At 38.2% G+C, this 14298-nt stretch overlaps 1 protein-coding gene across 5 annotated transcripts in view; it reads left to right on the top strand.

The window, feature by feature from the left end:
- Atp11c (ATPase phospholipid transporting 11C) overlaps positions 1–14298 on the top strand; it is a 254981-nt gene that overhangs the window by 870 nt on the left and 239813 nt on the right. For all 5 annotated transcript variants that reach the window (XM_023699077.1, XM_023699078.1, XM_023699075.1 and 2 more), the window contains exon 2: positions 23–121. In XM_023699077.1, the coding sequence (XP_023554845.1) occupies positions 95–121 (27 nt within the window). In that variant the 5' untranslated portion in view covers positions 23–94. The remainder of the gene's footprint in view (positions 1–22; positions 122–14298) is intronic.

The raw sequence follows: 14298 nt of genomic DNA on the forward strand, positions 1-14298 counted from the left end.
CCGCCGCCGGCCCCCGCCGCAGTGAGTCTTCTGTACGGCGCCCTCCCGGACATCCCGGCGGAGCTCAGCCCGGCGACCGGCCGCCTTCGACGTGATGTTCCGCCAGAGCTTGAATCGCTTTGTAAGTACACTCGCTGGCGCTCCACGCGCTCGGGGCGGCCCGCCCGCCCTGCGGCCCCTTCGAGGCTCCCTCGCGACAGCTCCTTCGCCCCCTCCCTTTTATTTTCCCCAGACGCGTGGCCCGGGCGGCGGAGGTAGGGAGGCAGGGGTGGTCAGAGTACCCACCCCCGCCCCAGGACCCTTGCCCCGGGCTGCGCGGACTTCCCCTCAGCTTGGGTCGCTGGAGAGCCAGAGGTCTGGGGACTCCCTCGGAGACCGCTCCGGGGGGGCCCTTAGTTTGCCAATTAGGCGAAGATGGCGTTTTATTATCAGGGAGGAAGCTTTCTTTTGTTTCCTTTGCCACGAGCACATGGAGGTAAACCTGCGCTAGACCTGTCACGGTGGCTCATTGGCCCAAGAGAAGAGCCAGGGACTGAGGGGACCGAGTGAGCCCGAGGCTAGAGCCAGAGCCGCGTTGCCCAGGGCTCGGCCCCCAGGGCGGGCGGCTCTTGACCCGGGGACGGGCAAACTTTGGAGAGCCAGCTTGCGAAGCCACCCATAGGCTCTGGTCATGGCGAGGTCTGGGCGGGCTGGGGATGCGGAGCTTCGAGGAGGCTGCACCGCGCTGCCGAGCGCGGGGCTGTAGCCTCGCAGAGGACCGATCGCCCGGGACCTGGAATCCTACGGAGAAGTCAGGGTGCGGCTGAGCTCCTCTGGCTCCGTCTCCCGCCTTGCTAGTACCTAGAAAAGGGAATTGCATTTCCGTGGGAGGTTTGCCTAGACGCGAATTTTGGCTACTGACTTTTTAAAGAGTAACCTGTTTATTCCTACTGGAGACATTAAGAATGGAGCAAAGTAGGAGCCATTTACTTCTGTGCTGCTATTTGTAGCAACTTCCTTAATTTCCAAAGGAGGTGGCGGGAATAGGTTTTATTTCTGCCAACGATGTGAAAAAAAGCGTTCATTTTCAAATTTCAGTTTTTCTGTGGTTAAAAAGATTGAGTGCTGAGTGCTTCCCCCATCTTCTTTACTATTCATTTGAGAACTTGTCGATTTGGCTCTTTTCATTCAGTTATTCCTAATCAAAGCTTTGCTGACATATTTTTCGTAGGTCGATGAATTTGCTCTCATTTTTTCTGCAGTTGAAAGTTTCACGAATGTACCCTGGCTAAAAGGAATAGCTTTAAATTCTTTCTTAGGATGTTAATTACCATCACAGTAATGCTGTTAGTATTTTTCTGAAAATGCTTATCTCACTCAAACATAGTATGAAACAGTATAAGGTAATTTACCTGTGGCACAGAGCAATAAAGGTTATACCTATGAATGATCTTAACATCCATAGGAAATGGCTTGTGTTGGACACTTTGCTAATGCAAGTGACTAAAATTTGTTCTTACGTTTATCTTCAGACTGTAAAAGAGCATTGTACTTCATAATTCTATTTCACATAGGTTCCTGCAATCTTGAAGTGTTGTTTCAGGGTGACAGAAAAAGGTGACAAGAAGAGCTAATTGTAATATTTAGGAAAAGGGTAACCTTTTCAACTGGCACCCTTATGTTAGAACACAACTGGGCACTGAATTATCTTAAATTCATTTTGTTGAAATCACATTTTTAAGAAGGATTCAAACACTTGAAACTGCACACCCCAACTGTGGGTCTGTAAACCCCATTTGCTTCAGTTTTGCAAAGTGGTCTGCATTGTATAAGTGTACTAATTAAACAGTGCTGGCCCTGGAAGCTGGGAGGACATGCAGTAAAATTTGCAGCAGTTGTTGAGGTGCCAGCCTGCAGGTTTGAGGCTAATCCTTTGCATTCCCAACCAAGATCTCTGCAGCAGATCACTTTTGCTCAAAGTGAAAGGGGTTTTGCCCTTATTGTTTTGGCTAGGATGTCCAACTGCTTGCATTTTTTTGCTCAAGTATGGAATTTATACCAGGAAAGTGTGCTAGAAGGTTCTTAAGAAATCTATGTAAGCCTTAGTTAGGCCTAGGGCAGAGAACTCTAAACTATTGGAGTGAATGCTATCAAATTCTCTTTGGTAAAAAATGGCTTTGAAATTTTGAGGAAGGGCAAATTTTAAATTCCTTATGTCAATAAAGCACAAGCTATTCTCATCTTTTGCCTGGTGCAAATTATTTGAGGGGCATTCCCAATTTAATTCACTAGGAGGCTAAAATTAAAGATTTAGGTGGAACACAGACTTGTACAGGTAATGTACTGTCATTGTGGTTGGTTTAATAATTTAGAGATAGTCCTTTCAAAATCATGTGCTTTGGCAGATCTATACTTATCTGAAATTGGCTTTCAATATTAAATAAATCAGTAGTGTTGATTGTAGTTGTTGGACATTAAAAACTAGAGGACTACATATTTGAAGAGGGCTTTCATTACATTTAAAACCCAACATGAGAAGCAGGTCTTTTAGGAATCTTACCATTTTTTATAGTTCACTTATATTTGCTGAGTCGTTCAAACATGCTGTTTATTTTCTCAGGTTCTGCATTTTCAGGGTAAAAGAAAGAGTGATTAACTGTAGGTATTAAAGACATGGCCTCAACATCTTTGCCATTAATAAATTGTGATCTTTGCTTTGTGATGAATTATAACTTCCCTTTGGACAGTTTTGAAATAGAAATTGGTGAATTTGGTGTATAGCATTTTAGGATTTAGGCATGTAAGGGGTGTCTTAACTGATTTGAGAATTAGATGTTTTTGAGTAGAATAAAAGCACTACCTGTTTCTGGTAAACACCTTCATAAATAAAAAAATAAATAATATCTTTGAAGAATCATGTTATCCTAGAATCAAGTTCCTAATAATTATAGTAGGATTTTCATGTAGACTTAAAAGATTTTTTGATAACCTAGCAAGAATGCCCCTTTCCCCCTTCTTTTTTTGACCTAAATTATTTTATGCTAAAGATTTAAGTAAAGTATTTCTTGAGGCTGGGCTTGGTGGTGCATGCCTATGATCTCAGCACTCAAGAGGCTGAGGTACGATCACCACGAGTTTGAGCCCAGCCTGAACTACATAGGGAGGCACCCTGTCTCAGAAAAGAAAAACAGGAAAAATATAGGTATACATGTGTTTCTTGATAAAATAAACTAGGGGGCTTGGCCAAGTTGATACTATTGGTTTAGCTTGTCAGAGAGTTATTTTAACAGGCGTAAATTTCTAGATTATTGACAATGAAAGTTTATTGTGAGGGTGAAAAGCTGGAGTAAATTTTAATATCTGATTTTAATGGGTTTCAAACTGCTTAGGTTCCATAAAATGTGTATCATGTTATAGTAATGTCACACAGAAAATGTCTTACCAAAGAGATTGGAAAGAAATCAGAATGTGTAAGGAAGAATGAATCCTCAAGACTAAGACTATAAAATAAGAATAAAACATGGAGCTATTTATTATTTTGAGTCCAAATCAGAGCCAGTCTAATGAAACAATGTATGGAAGCAATTAACAAAATAATTGAGGTAATTGCCTTCTTACAATTAAAAAAGTTTTTTTTTTTTGAACAGACAGTTTTTTGTTTCCTTGTCAAATTATCAGGGTAATTACATCTTATTTTTCTATTTTACTTCCCTAATAGCATTGGCCTGACAGTAATGAGTGGAGAAAATACCGACTTTATTTTATGTTTAGAGATTCTGCATGTATGTATTGCGGTACTTTCACATTTACACAAGTCTTCCAAAATGGTCTTTGCCTTAGCTCCTAGCAGGTAGTTCATGTACACCTGTAGGTCTAACAGTTGAACTACTTAATGCAACCATTCTATCATATTGCATTATAATTGCCTTTTAGCTTGTATGGCTCCGTCAACCAGTCTTTCATAACTGGGTGAGAATTAAGTGCTGTTGTCCTACCTCACACATTGTATGTAGTAAATTAACTTCTTTCCTACACAGTTGGAGGAGGAACCCCAATTTTGAAAGGCTGTCCTAGCATGAAAACAACTATAGGCAGATAGTTCATTGTATCCTTAGACCAAGCACAGTGTGTATTGCCCAGAAGGTACTTAATAAACATTTATTCAAACTACAGTTTTTGTACCTGTCATAAATAACCTTTACTTATAAACAGTGGTTTAGACTAAACAATTCCTTATTCAGAGCGAAGAATTGGGGGTTCTGATTAATTGGGGTGTATCATATACTAATTAACAGTTTTCTAAGTGTTAGACTATATCTAATGTTGAAGCTGTACTGACCATAGTATAATTGTTGCTAGGTGATTCAGGCACCTTATAGTTCTATAGAGAATTACTTCATTCAACAAATAGTTATTGGTTATATATTGTGTATTGAGCATTATAATATGTCCTGGGGATACATGGTGAGGAGGACAGACAGGCTCCCTCTTGAGGAAATTTCATTTTTATTACATTTATGATTTAGCTTTAAAGGGCATGGTGACTGCACTGTATCTGATACATTTGTGATAGATCACAAAATTTATTTTTTATGAATAGGTTACTGTTATATACTTGTCTTTCTACTAAAAATAGGTTGTATGATTTTAGTTATTTTCAGGTTGTTTGGATGTCAGATAAAAGTAGTTTTTTGCTTTTGACACCTTTGATATGACATATACATACCAAATTACAATATGGCAGATAGATGGTAGGCTAACCTCTTGCTAGGCAGAAACCTATTAAGGAATGAAGGTGTATAGCTTGAAATAAATCTTTACACAGATGCAGATAGATTTTGTCCAGTCCTCCCCTTTGGTTAGTTACTGAGTAGCATGAAAGTGAGTGTCTTCTAAATACCTTCAGTAAAGATTTTCATTTGGTTACTCTTATTTATGAATATTACTAGTAATTCAGCCCTTTAGTGGGTACTGTTGAATCACTATATATCAGGTAGTTTCCCATATTTCTAAAAGAGTGTTTAGCAGAGCTGTGATTTGGGCATTTGATGCTGCCAGTTTCCATATTGATATAGCTATTCAAATGAGCATGTTTTCTTACCTAAGTTGGTATTGGACTGTCCCTTGAGCAATGTGACCAGTGGCCCCTCGAAAGACCCCAACTAGTCTTACTGCATTTGCAGGCTATGCAAAAAGCTCACCTGTTACATGAATTTAAATACTTAAATGTGGCTGATGGTTGACCAATTCTTGCAAAGAAGGTAAATGAATAGGGTACAAAATAAAGTCATTGTTTTTCTCTTCAGGATGATAGGATTTCTTGTATATCTATAGTGCTTAATACAGATTAAACTTGAGCTTGGAGGAATTTTCTGGTTGAATAGAAAAAGGTTCCGGGTTCCACAAGAGAATTGGGTGCTGCTCTCAATTTTTTGTTCACTTAATGTTTATTTTTTTGACCTGGGGTAAGTATGGATCAATGGTAATCATAAAATGAACATATTAGTTTAAGTGCAGCATATGTTAACACTACTGAAGCTTATTGATGAATGAGTGCTCAGCATTGCAGATATGGATGCGGGATGCCCTATGCCAGTACGTTGGCAGGAAGCCCCTTAATTACTGCAGTGTATGGATGGATTGCTAGTTTAGCTGACTTCTTGATGATAGAAGATGTGCTTTACAGATGATGTTGGACCAGGTATATCTAGATTTAGGAGGTTAATCTATTTGTGAAGTACAGTCTGCCATTGATTTCTTGTCCAATATTTAATAGAATATCGGAGTGTTGTTGAAGTCTAGTCTGCTCAAGAAGGTACCATGATTTGTTTTTTATGCTCCTCTATTATGTGTTGTCTTAAAGCATTAAGGTGGCAGTACTTTCCTAGTCATTTCTTCTTCATCAGGGTATTGTTGAAAAAATCAGAAGAGTGTTCTTGCTAATGATCTTGCAGCTAGCACAGCATCAGGTAAACAGTACTACAAATAAGTAAATACTTGATGAATTGTTTTGAACTCGGTTGTTAGCATAGGCTAGGTCAGTAATAACAGGTGAAAAATGATCAGTTGAGTAAGCAGCTACCAAAAAGCTAATACATTTCAGTCTGGGCTACAGAAATGGGTAGCAATAAAAATACTATAGTGTCCTTTTCTGTGGATAAAATACTACATTAATTTTATTTATTTAGTATTTTAGGGAAGGGTCTACAAGGTGTTCAGGGTCTCACTACTAGATCAGACTCCTATTTATCCAAGAGCTGGGATTACAGGCACGCACTACCATGCCCAGTCTCAGTCGCCTTCTCAGAGCACTCTGGGAGCTGGGCCGGCATGGCAGGCCTGGGGATTGAACTCCCACCCCCTGCTACATTAATTTTAAAGATACTATTTAACCCCTTCCTCTTTCTTCTCCTTTCATCAAATACTATAATTAATGTACTGTCTTTGGTACTTGAAATTAAAAGCAAATTCCTGTTCTTTTTGTTAAGTGTAGTTGATAACATGTATTTTCTGTTGTCACCAGCATGTTAAGTCTATTTTGTAAACCAAAGCTGCAATATTAACTGCCTAACACCTTTATACATTTGGTTTACTGTACTAAGCATGCATAATGTAGGTTCATTATAACAGTACTTGGTGCTAGGATTGTCCTCTACTTTCTTCTGTTGGCATCCAAACATAGTCCACTGGGTGGATACTTGTAGCAAGAAGATACAGTGAATGAGAGGAACTGAAGAATGTGAAGAATTTGGCAAGAGTTATGAAATGATCCTCAACCTTGTTCAGAGTCCTAGTGGAAGTCCTACTTCTGCTGTTTCCTACTTAGCTCTAGAAGTTGGGTACCATAAGCTATAGATGATACACATCAAAGTGTTTTTTTCAAAATGTGGTCCTTGCATGTCTTGCATACAGATCATCTTGAATGCTTATTATAAATAGAGATTTCTTGGCTTCAAACCTAGTGAATCTAAGCCTTAGATTAATAGTTTCCAGAAAACTGCACTTTTAGCAAGCATTAGAGGTGGTCTTAGGCATGCTACAATTTAGGAACACACATATATCATATAGTGAACACCAAAATACTTATTTTCTGGGCATACTCTATGTTCACCTCTACTTCAGTTAATTCTTCTATAGAATAGGCATAATAATGCCTACTTCACAGTGTTGGAAAAATGTTTGCTCTAGTATTCAACACTACTCAAGCAACCTCTAAGTTCAGTGATTCACTTGTAGGACTCACAGGACTGTGCATGTAGGTATTCTTATTGTTATTACAATGAAAGGTTACAAAGCAAAGTCTGCAAAGGAAAAACTTATATGGGACAAAGTCTGGAGGGAACTGTGTTTAAGCTTACGGCAGCCCACTCCCACGGAGATCATACAGGGTGTACTTAATTCCTTCAGCAAGTTATAACAACTTGTATAAAATGTTGTCTAACAAGGAAACTCAGTTTTGATTCTTGCCCAGGGTTTTTCTTGGGAGCTGATCACTCAGGCACCCTATATCCAATATATGTCAAAATCCCATTCTCCAAGAAGGAAAGCAGATATTCAACATAAGTACTGTTTATACTAAACAATTTAGGTTCAGCAAACTGCTCTTGTCATTTAGGGTGATAGGAAAACTCCTGAAATTCAAGGCCCTATATAGCATGCAAGGACCAACCTTAACACACAGGCCTTTTTTAGAATAGCAGTTTCAGATCTGCCATGGTAATCTTTTTTGTTTTAGTTTTTAATATTTATTTATTTATTTATTTATTTATTTATGTGGTATAGGGTCTTGCTACACAGCTTGGATGCGTACTGATTCTCCTATCTTAGACTTCCCAGCGCTGGGATTACAGGCATGCTCCACCACACCCGGTTTCAGTGGCTGGCATGGTGCACCTGGGATTTGGGAAATGAACCTCGTCCTTGTGCTTGCCAGACAGGCACTTAGACCACAGAGCTATCTCCCTAGCCCCTGCCATGGTAATATAAACACAGAATTTCTTTGAAATACTGACTTTGAAGGGAAATGACTTACTCAAGGTCATTAAACTAAATAGCAGATTTGATTCTGATACTTATGACAATCACACCTTTTTTTCATTACTGCCCACAACTATGCTTTTTGATTATAAGTCATTCTTTTCATGTTATTGACAGCATTCACTATTTGTCACTTGCAGCAGAAGAGCAGCCTGCGGTGGTAAATTGATGCACCCAGTGGGGGAGCCAGGAAGTATTGATGTTTCTGCCAGTTTAGCGTCAACACTTGCTGGTTTCCTCTCTGGAGCATCACCAAGTTCGTGGATTTTCATATTTTTCCTGACTTTTGAGCATTTGTTATGACCCTCACCTTTCCTTGTTCTATTCATTTGCATCATTACATCATTGTATTCTATACATGGTTAGCTGTTAGCTCAGAGTCAGCTAGTGTAGAAATCCTTTTGTGTAACACAGTTCCATGTAGTGGACTTACTGGAAGTCTATACAGAAAAAGGATGCAATAGAGAAAAATAATTTTTTTGCCTCATAAATGAATTTTATGGCAATATTTGGTAGTATTTCTTTCCAGGGTTTAAAATTATCATCATAGGAACCCCTAGAAATACCTGGTTATTCTTGTTTCAATCTTTTTAGTGTTGTAAAGGAAAATTAAATTCTTTTATGATTTGGGCAAGGAATGAATAAAGAAACCATATTGGAAGTTGCAGTAATCCTACAGATCAGCAGGGAGCAGAAACCAGGAGGGAATTGTTGCAAATAAGTAACAGCTGGGTAGAGCAGATTATGTAAGCTACACCTGTTGTGTAAGCAGTAGGGATGTCCTTTAAGCTTCACAATTAATGTAATTTGTGATAATATGGATTAAAAGAGATACATAGCATATTGCACAATTTACTTGGCCTTTTATTCCCCTCCTTTTCTCTCTCCCTGACATAGCCTTGCTCTGTGGCCTAGGCTGGCACTGAACTGACCTTAAATGATCCTCCTTCCCCAGCCTTTCAAGTACCTGAGACTACAGGCATACACTACCATGTTCAGAGTACGCTTCCATTTTTGAAAATATTTAATTACAAGCTTTCTTTGAATACTATTCATGCTCTACTAGATGCTACAGAAGAGTATACGATATAGCCCTACTCATGGAATCTGGCATAAGAGGGAAGAGATATACATACCACCAGTCTCTACACAACGCCACTAGGTCCTCAGTGCAGTAGACATTTAGAAGGAGATGCTAACTTGCACTATGGCTGTAGTGGTCCAGATGTTTACAGAGGAGCTAGCATGCAAAGTTGGCCTTCTAGGACTGAATTTCAAGGAACTTTAGGGAAGAGAACCTTATTACAAGAGAAGCAATTACCTTTGTGATGGTATATGGTTATTGTTTATGACACTTAGAGCAGGGGAACTAGTCAATTTATTTATTCATTTATTTGTTTTAAGCATGCAGCAGCATTTATTAGGTAGTCTTACAGGATCATAGGCAGTAGAGCCCACCATGGCCATCTAGCAGCTACTAAAGGGTCTAGCAACTGCCCCGCCCAAGAAGATGGAAGCCACAGATGAAGAGAGATCAGGGGTATAGCACTGGTCCAAGTTCAAAGGTCTAGAAGATCATTGTAGAGTTTAGAGGACATATGTTACCCCTTCAAATCAGTTTAGATTTTTCTAATAAATATCAAAGACTGGTTGACTTATACACAACAGAAATGTATTTTTCATAGCTGTCAAGACTAAAAGTCTAAGGGCCCTGTTCAGGGTTGGAATGGCCAACTTATATTCATTCATAACAGAAAAAGGTGAGAGCAGGGGCCTGAATTCAGTCCCCAGTTCCACCAAACAAAACAAAACAAAACAAAAAATACTTCCAAAAGAGGTGAGAGTTCTTTGTGGTCTATTTTAAGGACCATAATTCCATTCATGAGGGTTTTGTATTATTTAATCACATTCTAGAGGCCTCACCTCCTGAAATCATCGTGTTTGAGGTTAGGATTTCAGCATATAAGTGTGAGAGGGGCTCAAACATGTAGTTTGTACAACAGCAGAAAGAATGCATTCTCGCTCTTCAATATCTTATCTTTGCTATAGTAAAATTTAGAGTTTAAATTTAGAGTCTAAAATTTAGAGTTTAAATATTGACATCAGGTGGCTTTAGGCCTCCATAATAGCTTTACCTATCTTCCCTTAAAAGCTCTTATGTTTGAAACTAATGAACCAGTGTCCACAGTGTTCTGATTTGAAACGGTAAGGTGGGGACTGGAATTAAATAAGCATCTGGGGTAATCACAACATGACTTCATGGTTGCAGTACTGGTTACTTTAGTTGCCCTGCTTTAAATAATGGGTGTATACTTTGAGAACCTTACTACACAGACACAGGTAGGCAGTTTATTTTGTTAAGTATTGATAGACATTTATTTTAAAAGCTGGGATCAAACAGAACTTTTGTTCAGGGTACGTTCTTTACCATAATATTCTGTTTCGCTGTCATTAGATAATATGGCTCTTAATGGATATTCAGGCCTAGTGACATCATTCAGACTTACCAGAACATAAATTTCATCTCATTCCCTCATAACTAATGAATCACCACACTCAGTCAATACCACTTGATCATAACAATTTTAACTCTAGTCCAAGTCATCAGTACCTTTCCTCTTTTGTATTGTTCTTCTCCTGTTATCCATCCCCTACTTAGGAGTGCATGCTACCAACCTAACATTTATTCTTAATACTTCCTTTGTCATTCATCCCCAAATAATCTCTCAGCAAATTCAATGATTTGTAGATCTGCAAGTGCTCTTGAATCTGTCTCCTTCATACCACCAATCCCACCAATGAAGTCTAAAGTACTATCATTTACCTGGACCATTATGCATGATGATCCCATCCACTCTGTGCCCTCTATCTGTACTTTGTATCACAGGGATGTTTACAAGTGCCTGTGCATTTTGAAGGCCTTCAGTGACTTTCTACTGTACTGTGGATAAAGACTTTGCTGGTAGCATTACTCTTATTCTTCACTTTTTTCAAATTTTTTTTGAAATTAAGACAAAAATCACCATTTTTTAAATCACCATTTTTAAATTTTTCAGTCAAGCAGATTTTAGTATGTTGCGTAGTCATTCCAACTATCTAATTCTGATATACTTCCATCACCATCTTCAAAAGAAACTCTCTGCCTATCAGATATTGGTCCCAAGCCTCTCCTCACCATTGCCCCTGCTAACCACAAATCTACTTTATTATCTCTGTAGATTTGCCTATTCTGGACATTTTGTGTAAATGACATCATTCTCTCTGTGTTCCTTTGCAACTGCTCTCATTTAGTGTGCTCTCATGTAGTGTGTTTTCAGGCTTTCATCCATGTAGCATCTATCAGTACTTTATTCTTTTTCTTTGTAATTTAGGACGGGTCTACACTGTCTATGGGGTTTCACTATGTAGATTGGACTCATAGTGATCCTCCTGTTTTCAGCCTCCCAAGTGCTGTGATTACAGATGTGCGCCAGCACTCCTAGTCTTACTTTATTCTTATGATTGAATACTATTCCATTATATGAATATACCACATTTGCTTATCTGTTCATCAGCAAGTAGACATTCAAGGTGTTTTCATCTATTATGAATAGTGCTACTTTGAATACTTTTGTATATTTTTATATGGACAGGGTTGTCTTCATTTCTCATGAGTAAGTGAATAGGAATGGAATTTTGGGTCATTCTGTAATGTTATATTTAATCTTTCTAGAAGCTGTCAGTCTGCTTTTCACAACTCTTCCTCTCTTAAATAATATTTATTTTTAATTGTTGTAAAAATCACATAAATATATTTTGTCATTGAACATTTTTAAGTGTAAAGTTGAATAATACCAAGTATATTTATTGTGTGCAACAAATCTCTAGAAATTTTTCATCTTTAAATTTGAAACTATATACCCATTTGTCCTTCTTCCTCCCCCCGGTATCTGCCATTCTATTTTCTGTTTTTATGAACTTGACTATTTAAGTACCCCCATAAGTGAAATTATGTAGTATTTGTGCTGTAACTGGTTTATTTCACTTAGCATAATGTTTTCCAGGATCGTTCATGTAGCAGCATGTGACAAGTTTCTTTTTAAGGAAATATTCCATTTTATGCATATGCCCAATTTTATTTTTCCATTTATCCTTGGATGGCCATTTACATTGCTTTCACTTCTTGGCTATTGTTAAGAGGGTGTGCAGATATTTCTTCAAGATCTTGCTTTTTATTCTTTTGGATACACAAGGAGTCATCAAACATTCAATGAAGGTTTATGTTAAAAATTATTATAGTAAGACACATTGATCTCTTCAGAATACTTCTCCTCATGTTAAGCACTTAACCCATCCAAACATTTAACCTGTCAACTTTCTGATACAGTTCTGGAAGTCCTGTTTTGTGAATTCCTTTATAAGATGTGATTAAAAATGATATAGTGAATGCTGTATCTAAGTGCTGCACAATGGAAGATAGGCTTGAAAAACATTAAGGTTTGTTCTCATCTACCTTATTTACCAGGTTTGGCACTGTGAGCCTTCTGGCTCTTCTCTGAAGTCAAAATGACCCTGAAAGGTAACTATTTTAAATTGGTTCAGGACATTGAGGCACCACAACCAAAGATACTCATGGAAAAGAACTTCTATAACTGCTTCACAGAGTGGCAAGAAAAATGTGTGTTCAAAGCAGGGACCAGGGATTTTGAGGGTGGTAAATGGCACTGTGCCTTTAACTAGTAAATTTCTTAAAATTGAAATATTCACTGTAGTTTTATTTTATTTTTGGCAGAAGCGGGGATTGAACTCAGGCCCTTGCGCTTGCCAGGGAAGCGCTTATTCCACTGAGCCATCTCCCTGGCCCCCCTTACTGTAGTTTTAGATTGTGCCTCATAGATCCTAAAGTAAGACTGCTACATCACATGGTACTTCATTGTTTAATTTTTAAGGAACCACCATTCTGTTTTGCACATCAGTGACACCATTTTACATTCCCTCTAAGGGTTCTAGTATCTCCACATCCTTACCAAGACTTGTCATGATTATTATTTTTTATGGTAGTTATTTTAATAGGTCTGAGGTGGTAGTTTACTCTGGTTTTGATTTGCATTTTCCTGGTGACTAGTGATGTTGAATATTATTTCCAGTGCTTCTTGGCTATTTGTATATCATCATTTGGGAAATACTTAGATTCTTTGCCTATTTAAATTGTTTTTCCAAAATATTTTTTTTTTCTTCTTACTCATTTACAGGATTCTCTATATATTCTGGATAATAACCTCTTACCAAGTACATGATTAGCAAATATTTTCGTATTGTCTTACTTTCTCTCATTATTGAGGCAAAATACCCGACACCCAAAACTAAGGAGAGGTTTGTTTAGCTCAATTTGTGGAGGTTTCAGTCCATAATCAGTTGGTTCCAAGGCAGGATAGCATGGCAGAGGAGCAACATTTCAAGGCTATGTAAGACAGCTGAAGCAAGAAGAGCAAAAAGGGAGGAGAAGCAGAAAGTGATCCTTATTCCTTCACTTATTTTGTGTGCAGGTTACCTGGGTAGGTGTAACACACCCATAATCCCAGCATTGGGCCATGAATCAATCACAAACTCTAGAACCTGCCCCCCATGACTACATTAGGCTTTGGGGGGGATATCTTGTCACAAACCCTAACATGTATGTTCTGTAGTGTGCCCTGTTACTGTTTATTGTTTCCTTTGAAGAGCAGAAGTAGTGAAGTTTGATGGAGTCCCTTTAATCTGCTTTTTCTGCTATTTTCAGATTCTCTGTCATATCCATGATATCATTGTCAAACCCAATTATCTTGAAGATTTCTTGTATGTTTTGTTTTTATTTTGGTGGTAGGGATTGAATTTAGGGACTTGAGCTTACTAAGTATGTATTCTACAACTGAGCTATACCACCAGCCCTTTCTCTGTTTTTTTCTTTTAGGAGTTTCATAGTTTTAGTTCTTAATTTGTTTTGAGTTAAATTTTATATATGGTATAAGATGAGAATCCAACTTCATTCTTCTGAATGTGGATATTCAGTTTTTCCAGCACCATAGGCTTGAAAAGATTCCTTTTCTCATTGAGTAGTCTTGGGAAGATCAAATGACCATAAATGTGAAGGTTTATTTCTAGGTTTTCTGTTTTAGTCAGTTGGTTCATATGTCTCTTTATGTCAGCAATACACAATTTTGATTACTTTGCTTACATATTATTGTATAATATGTTTTAAACATTTTTTTATTTTTTATTTATTTGAGAGAGAGAGAGAGAGAGAGAGAGAGAGAGAGAGAGAGG

The sequence above is a fragment of the Octodon degus genome, unplaced genomic scaffold, assembly GCF_000260255.1.
Source record: "Octodon degus isolate 3935 unplaced genomic scaffold, OctDeg1.0 scaffold00110, whole genome shotgun sequence".
NCBI classification, from domain to species: Eukaryota; Metazoa; Chordata; class Mammalia; order Rodentia; family Octodontidae; genus Octodon; species Octodon degus.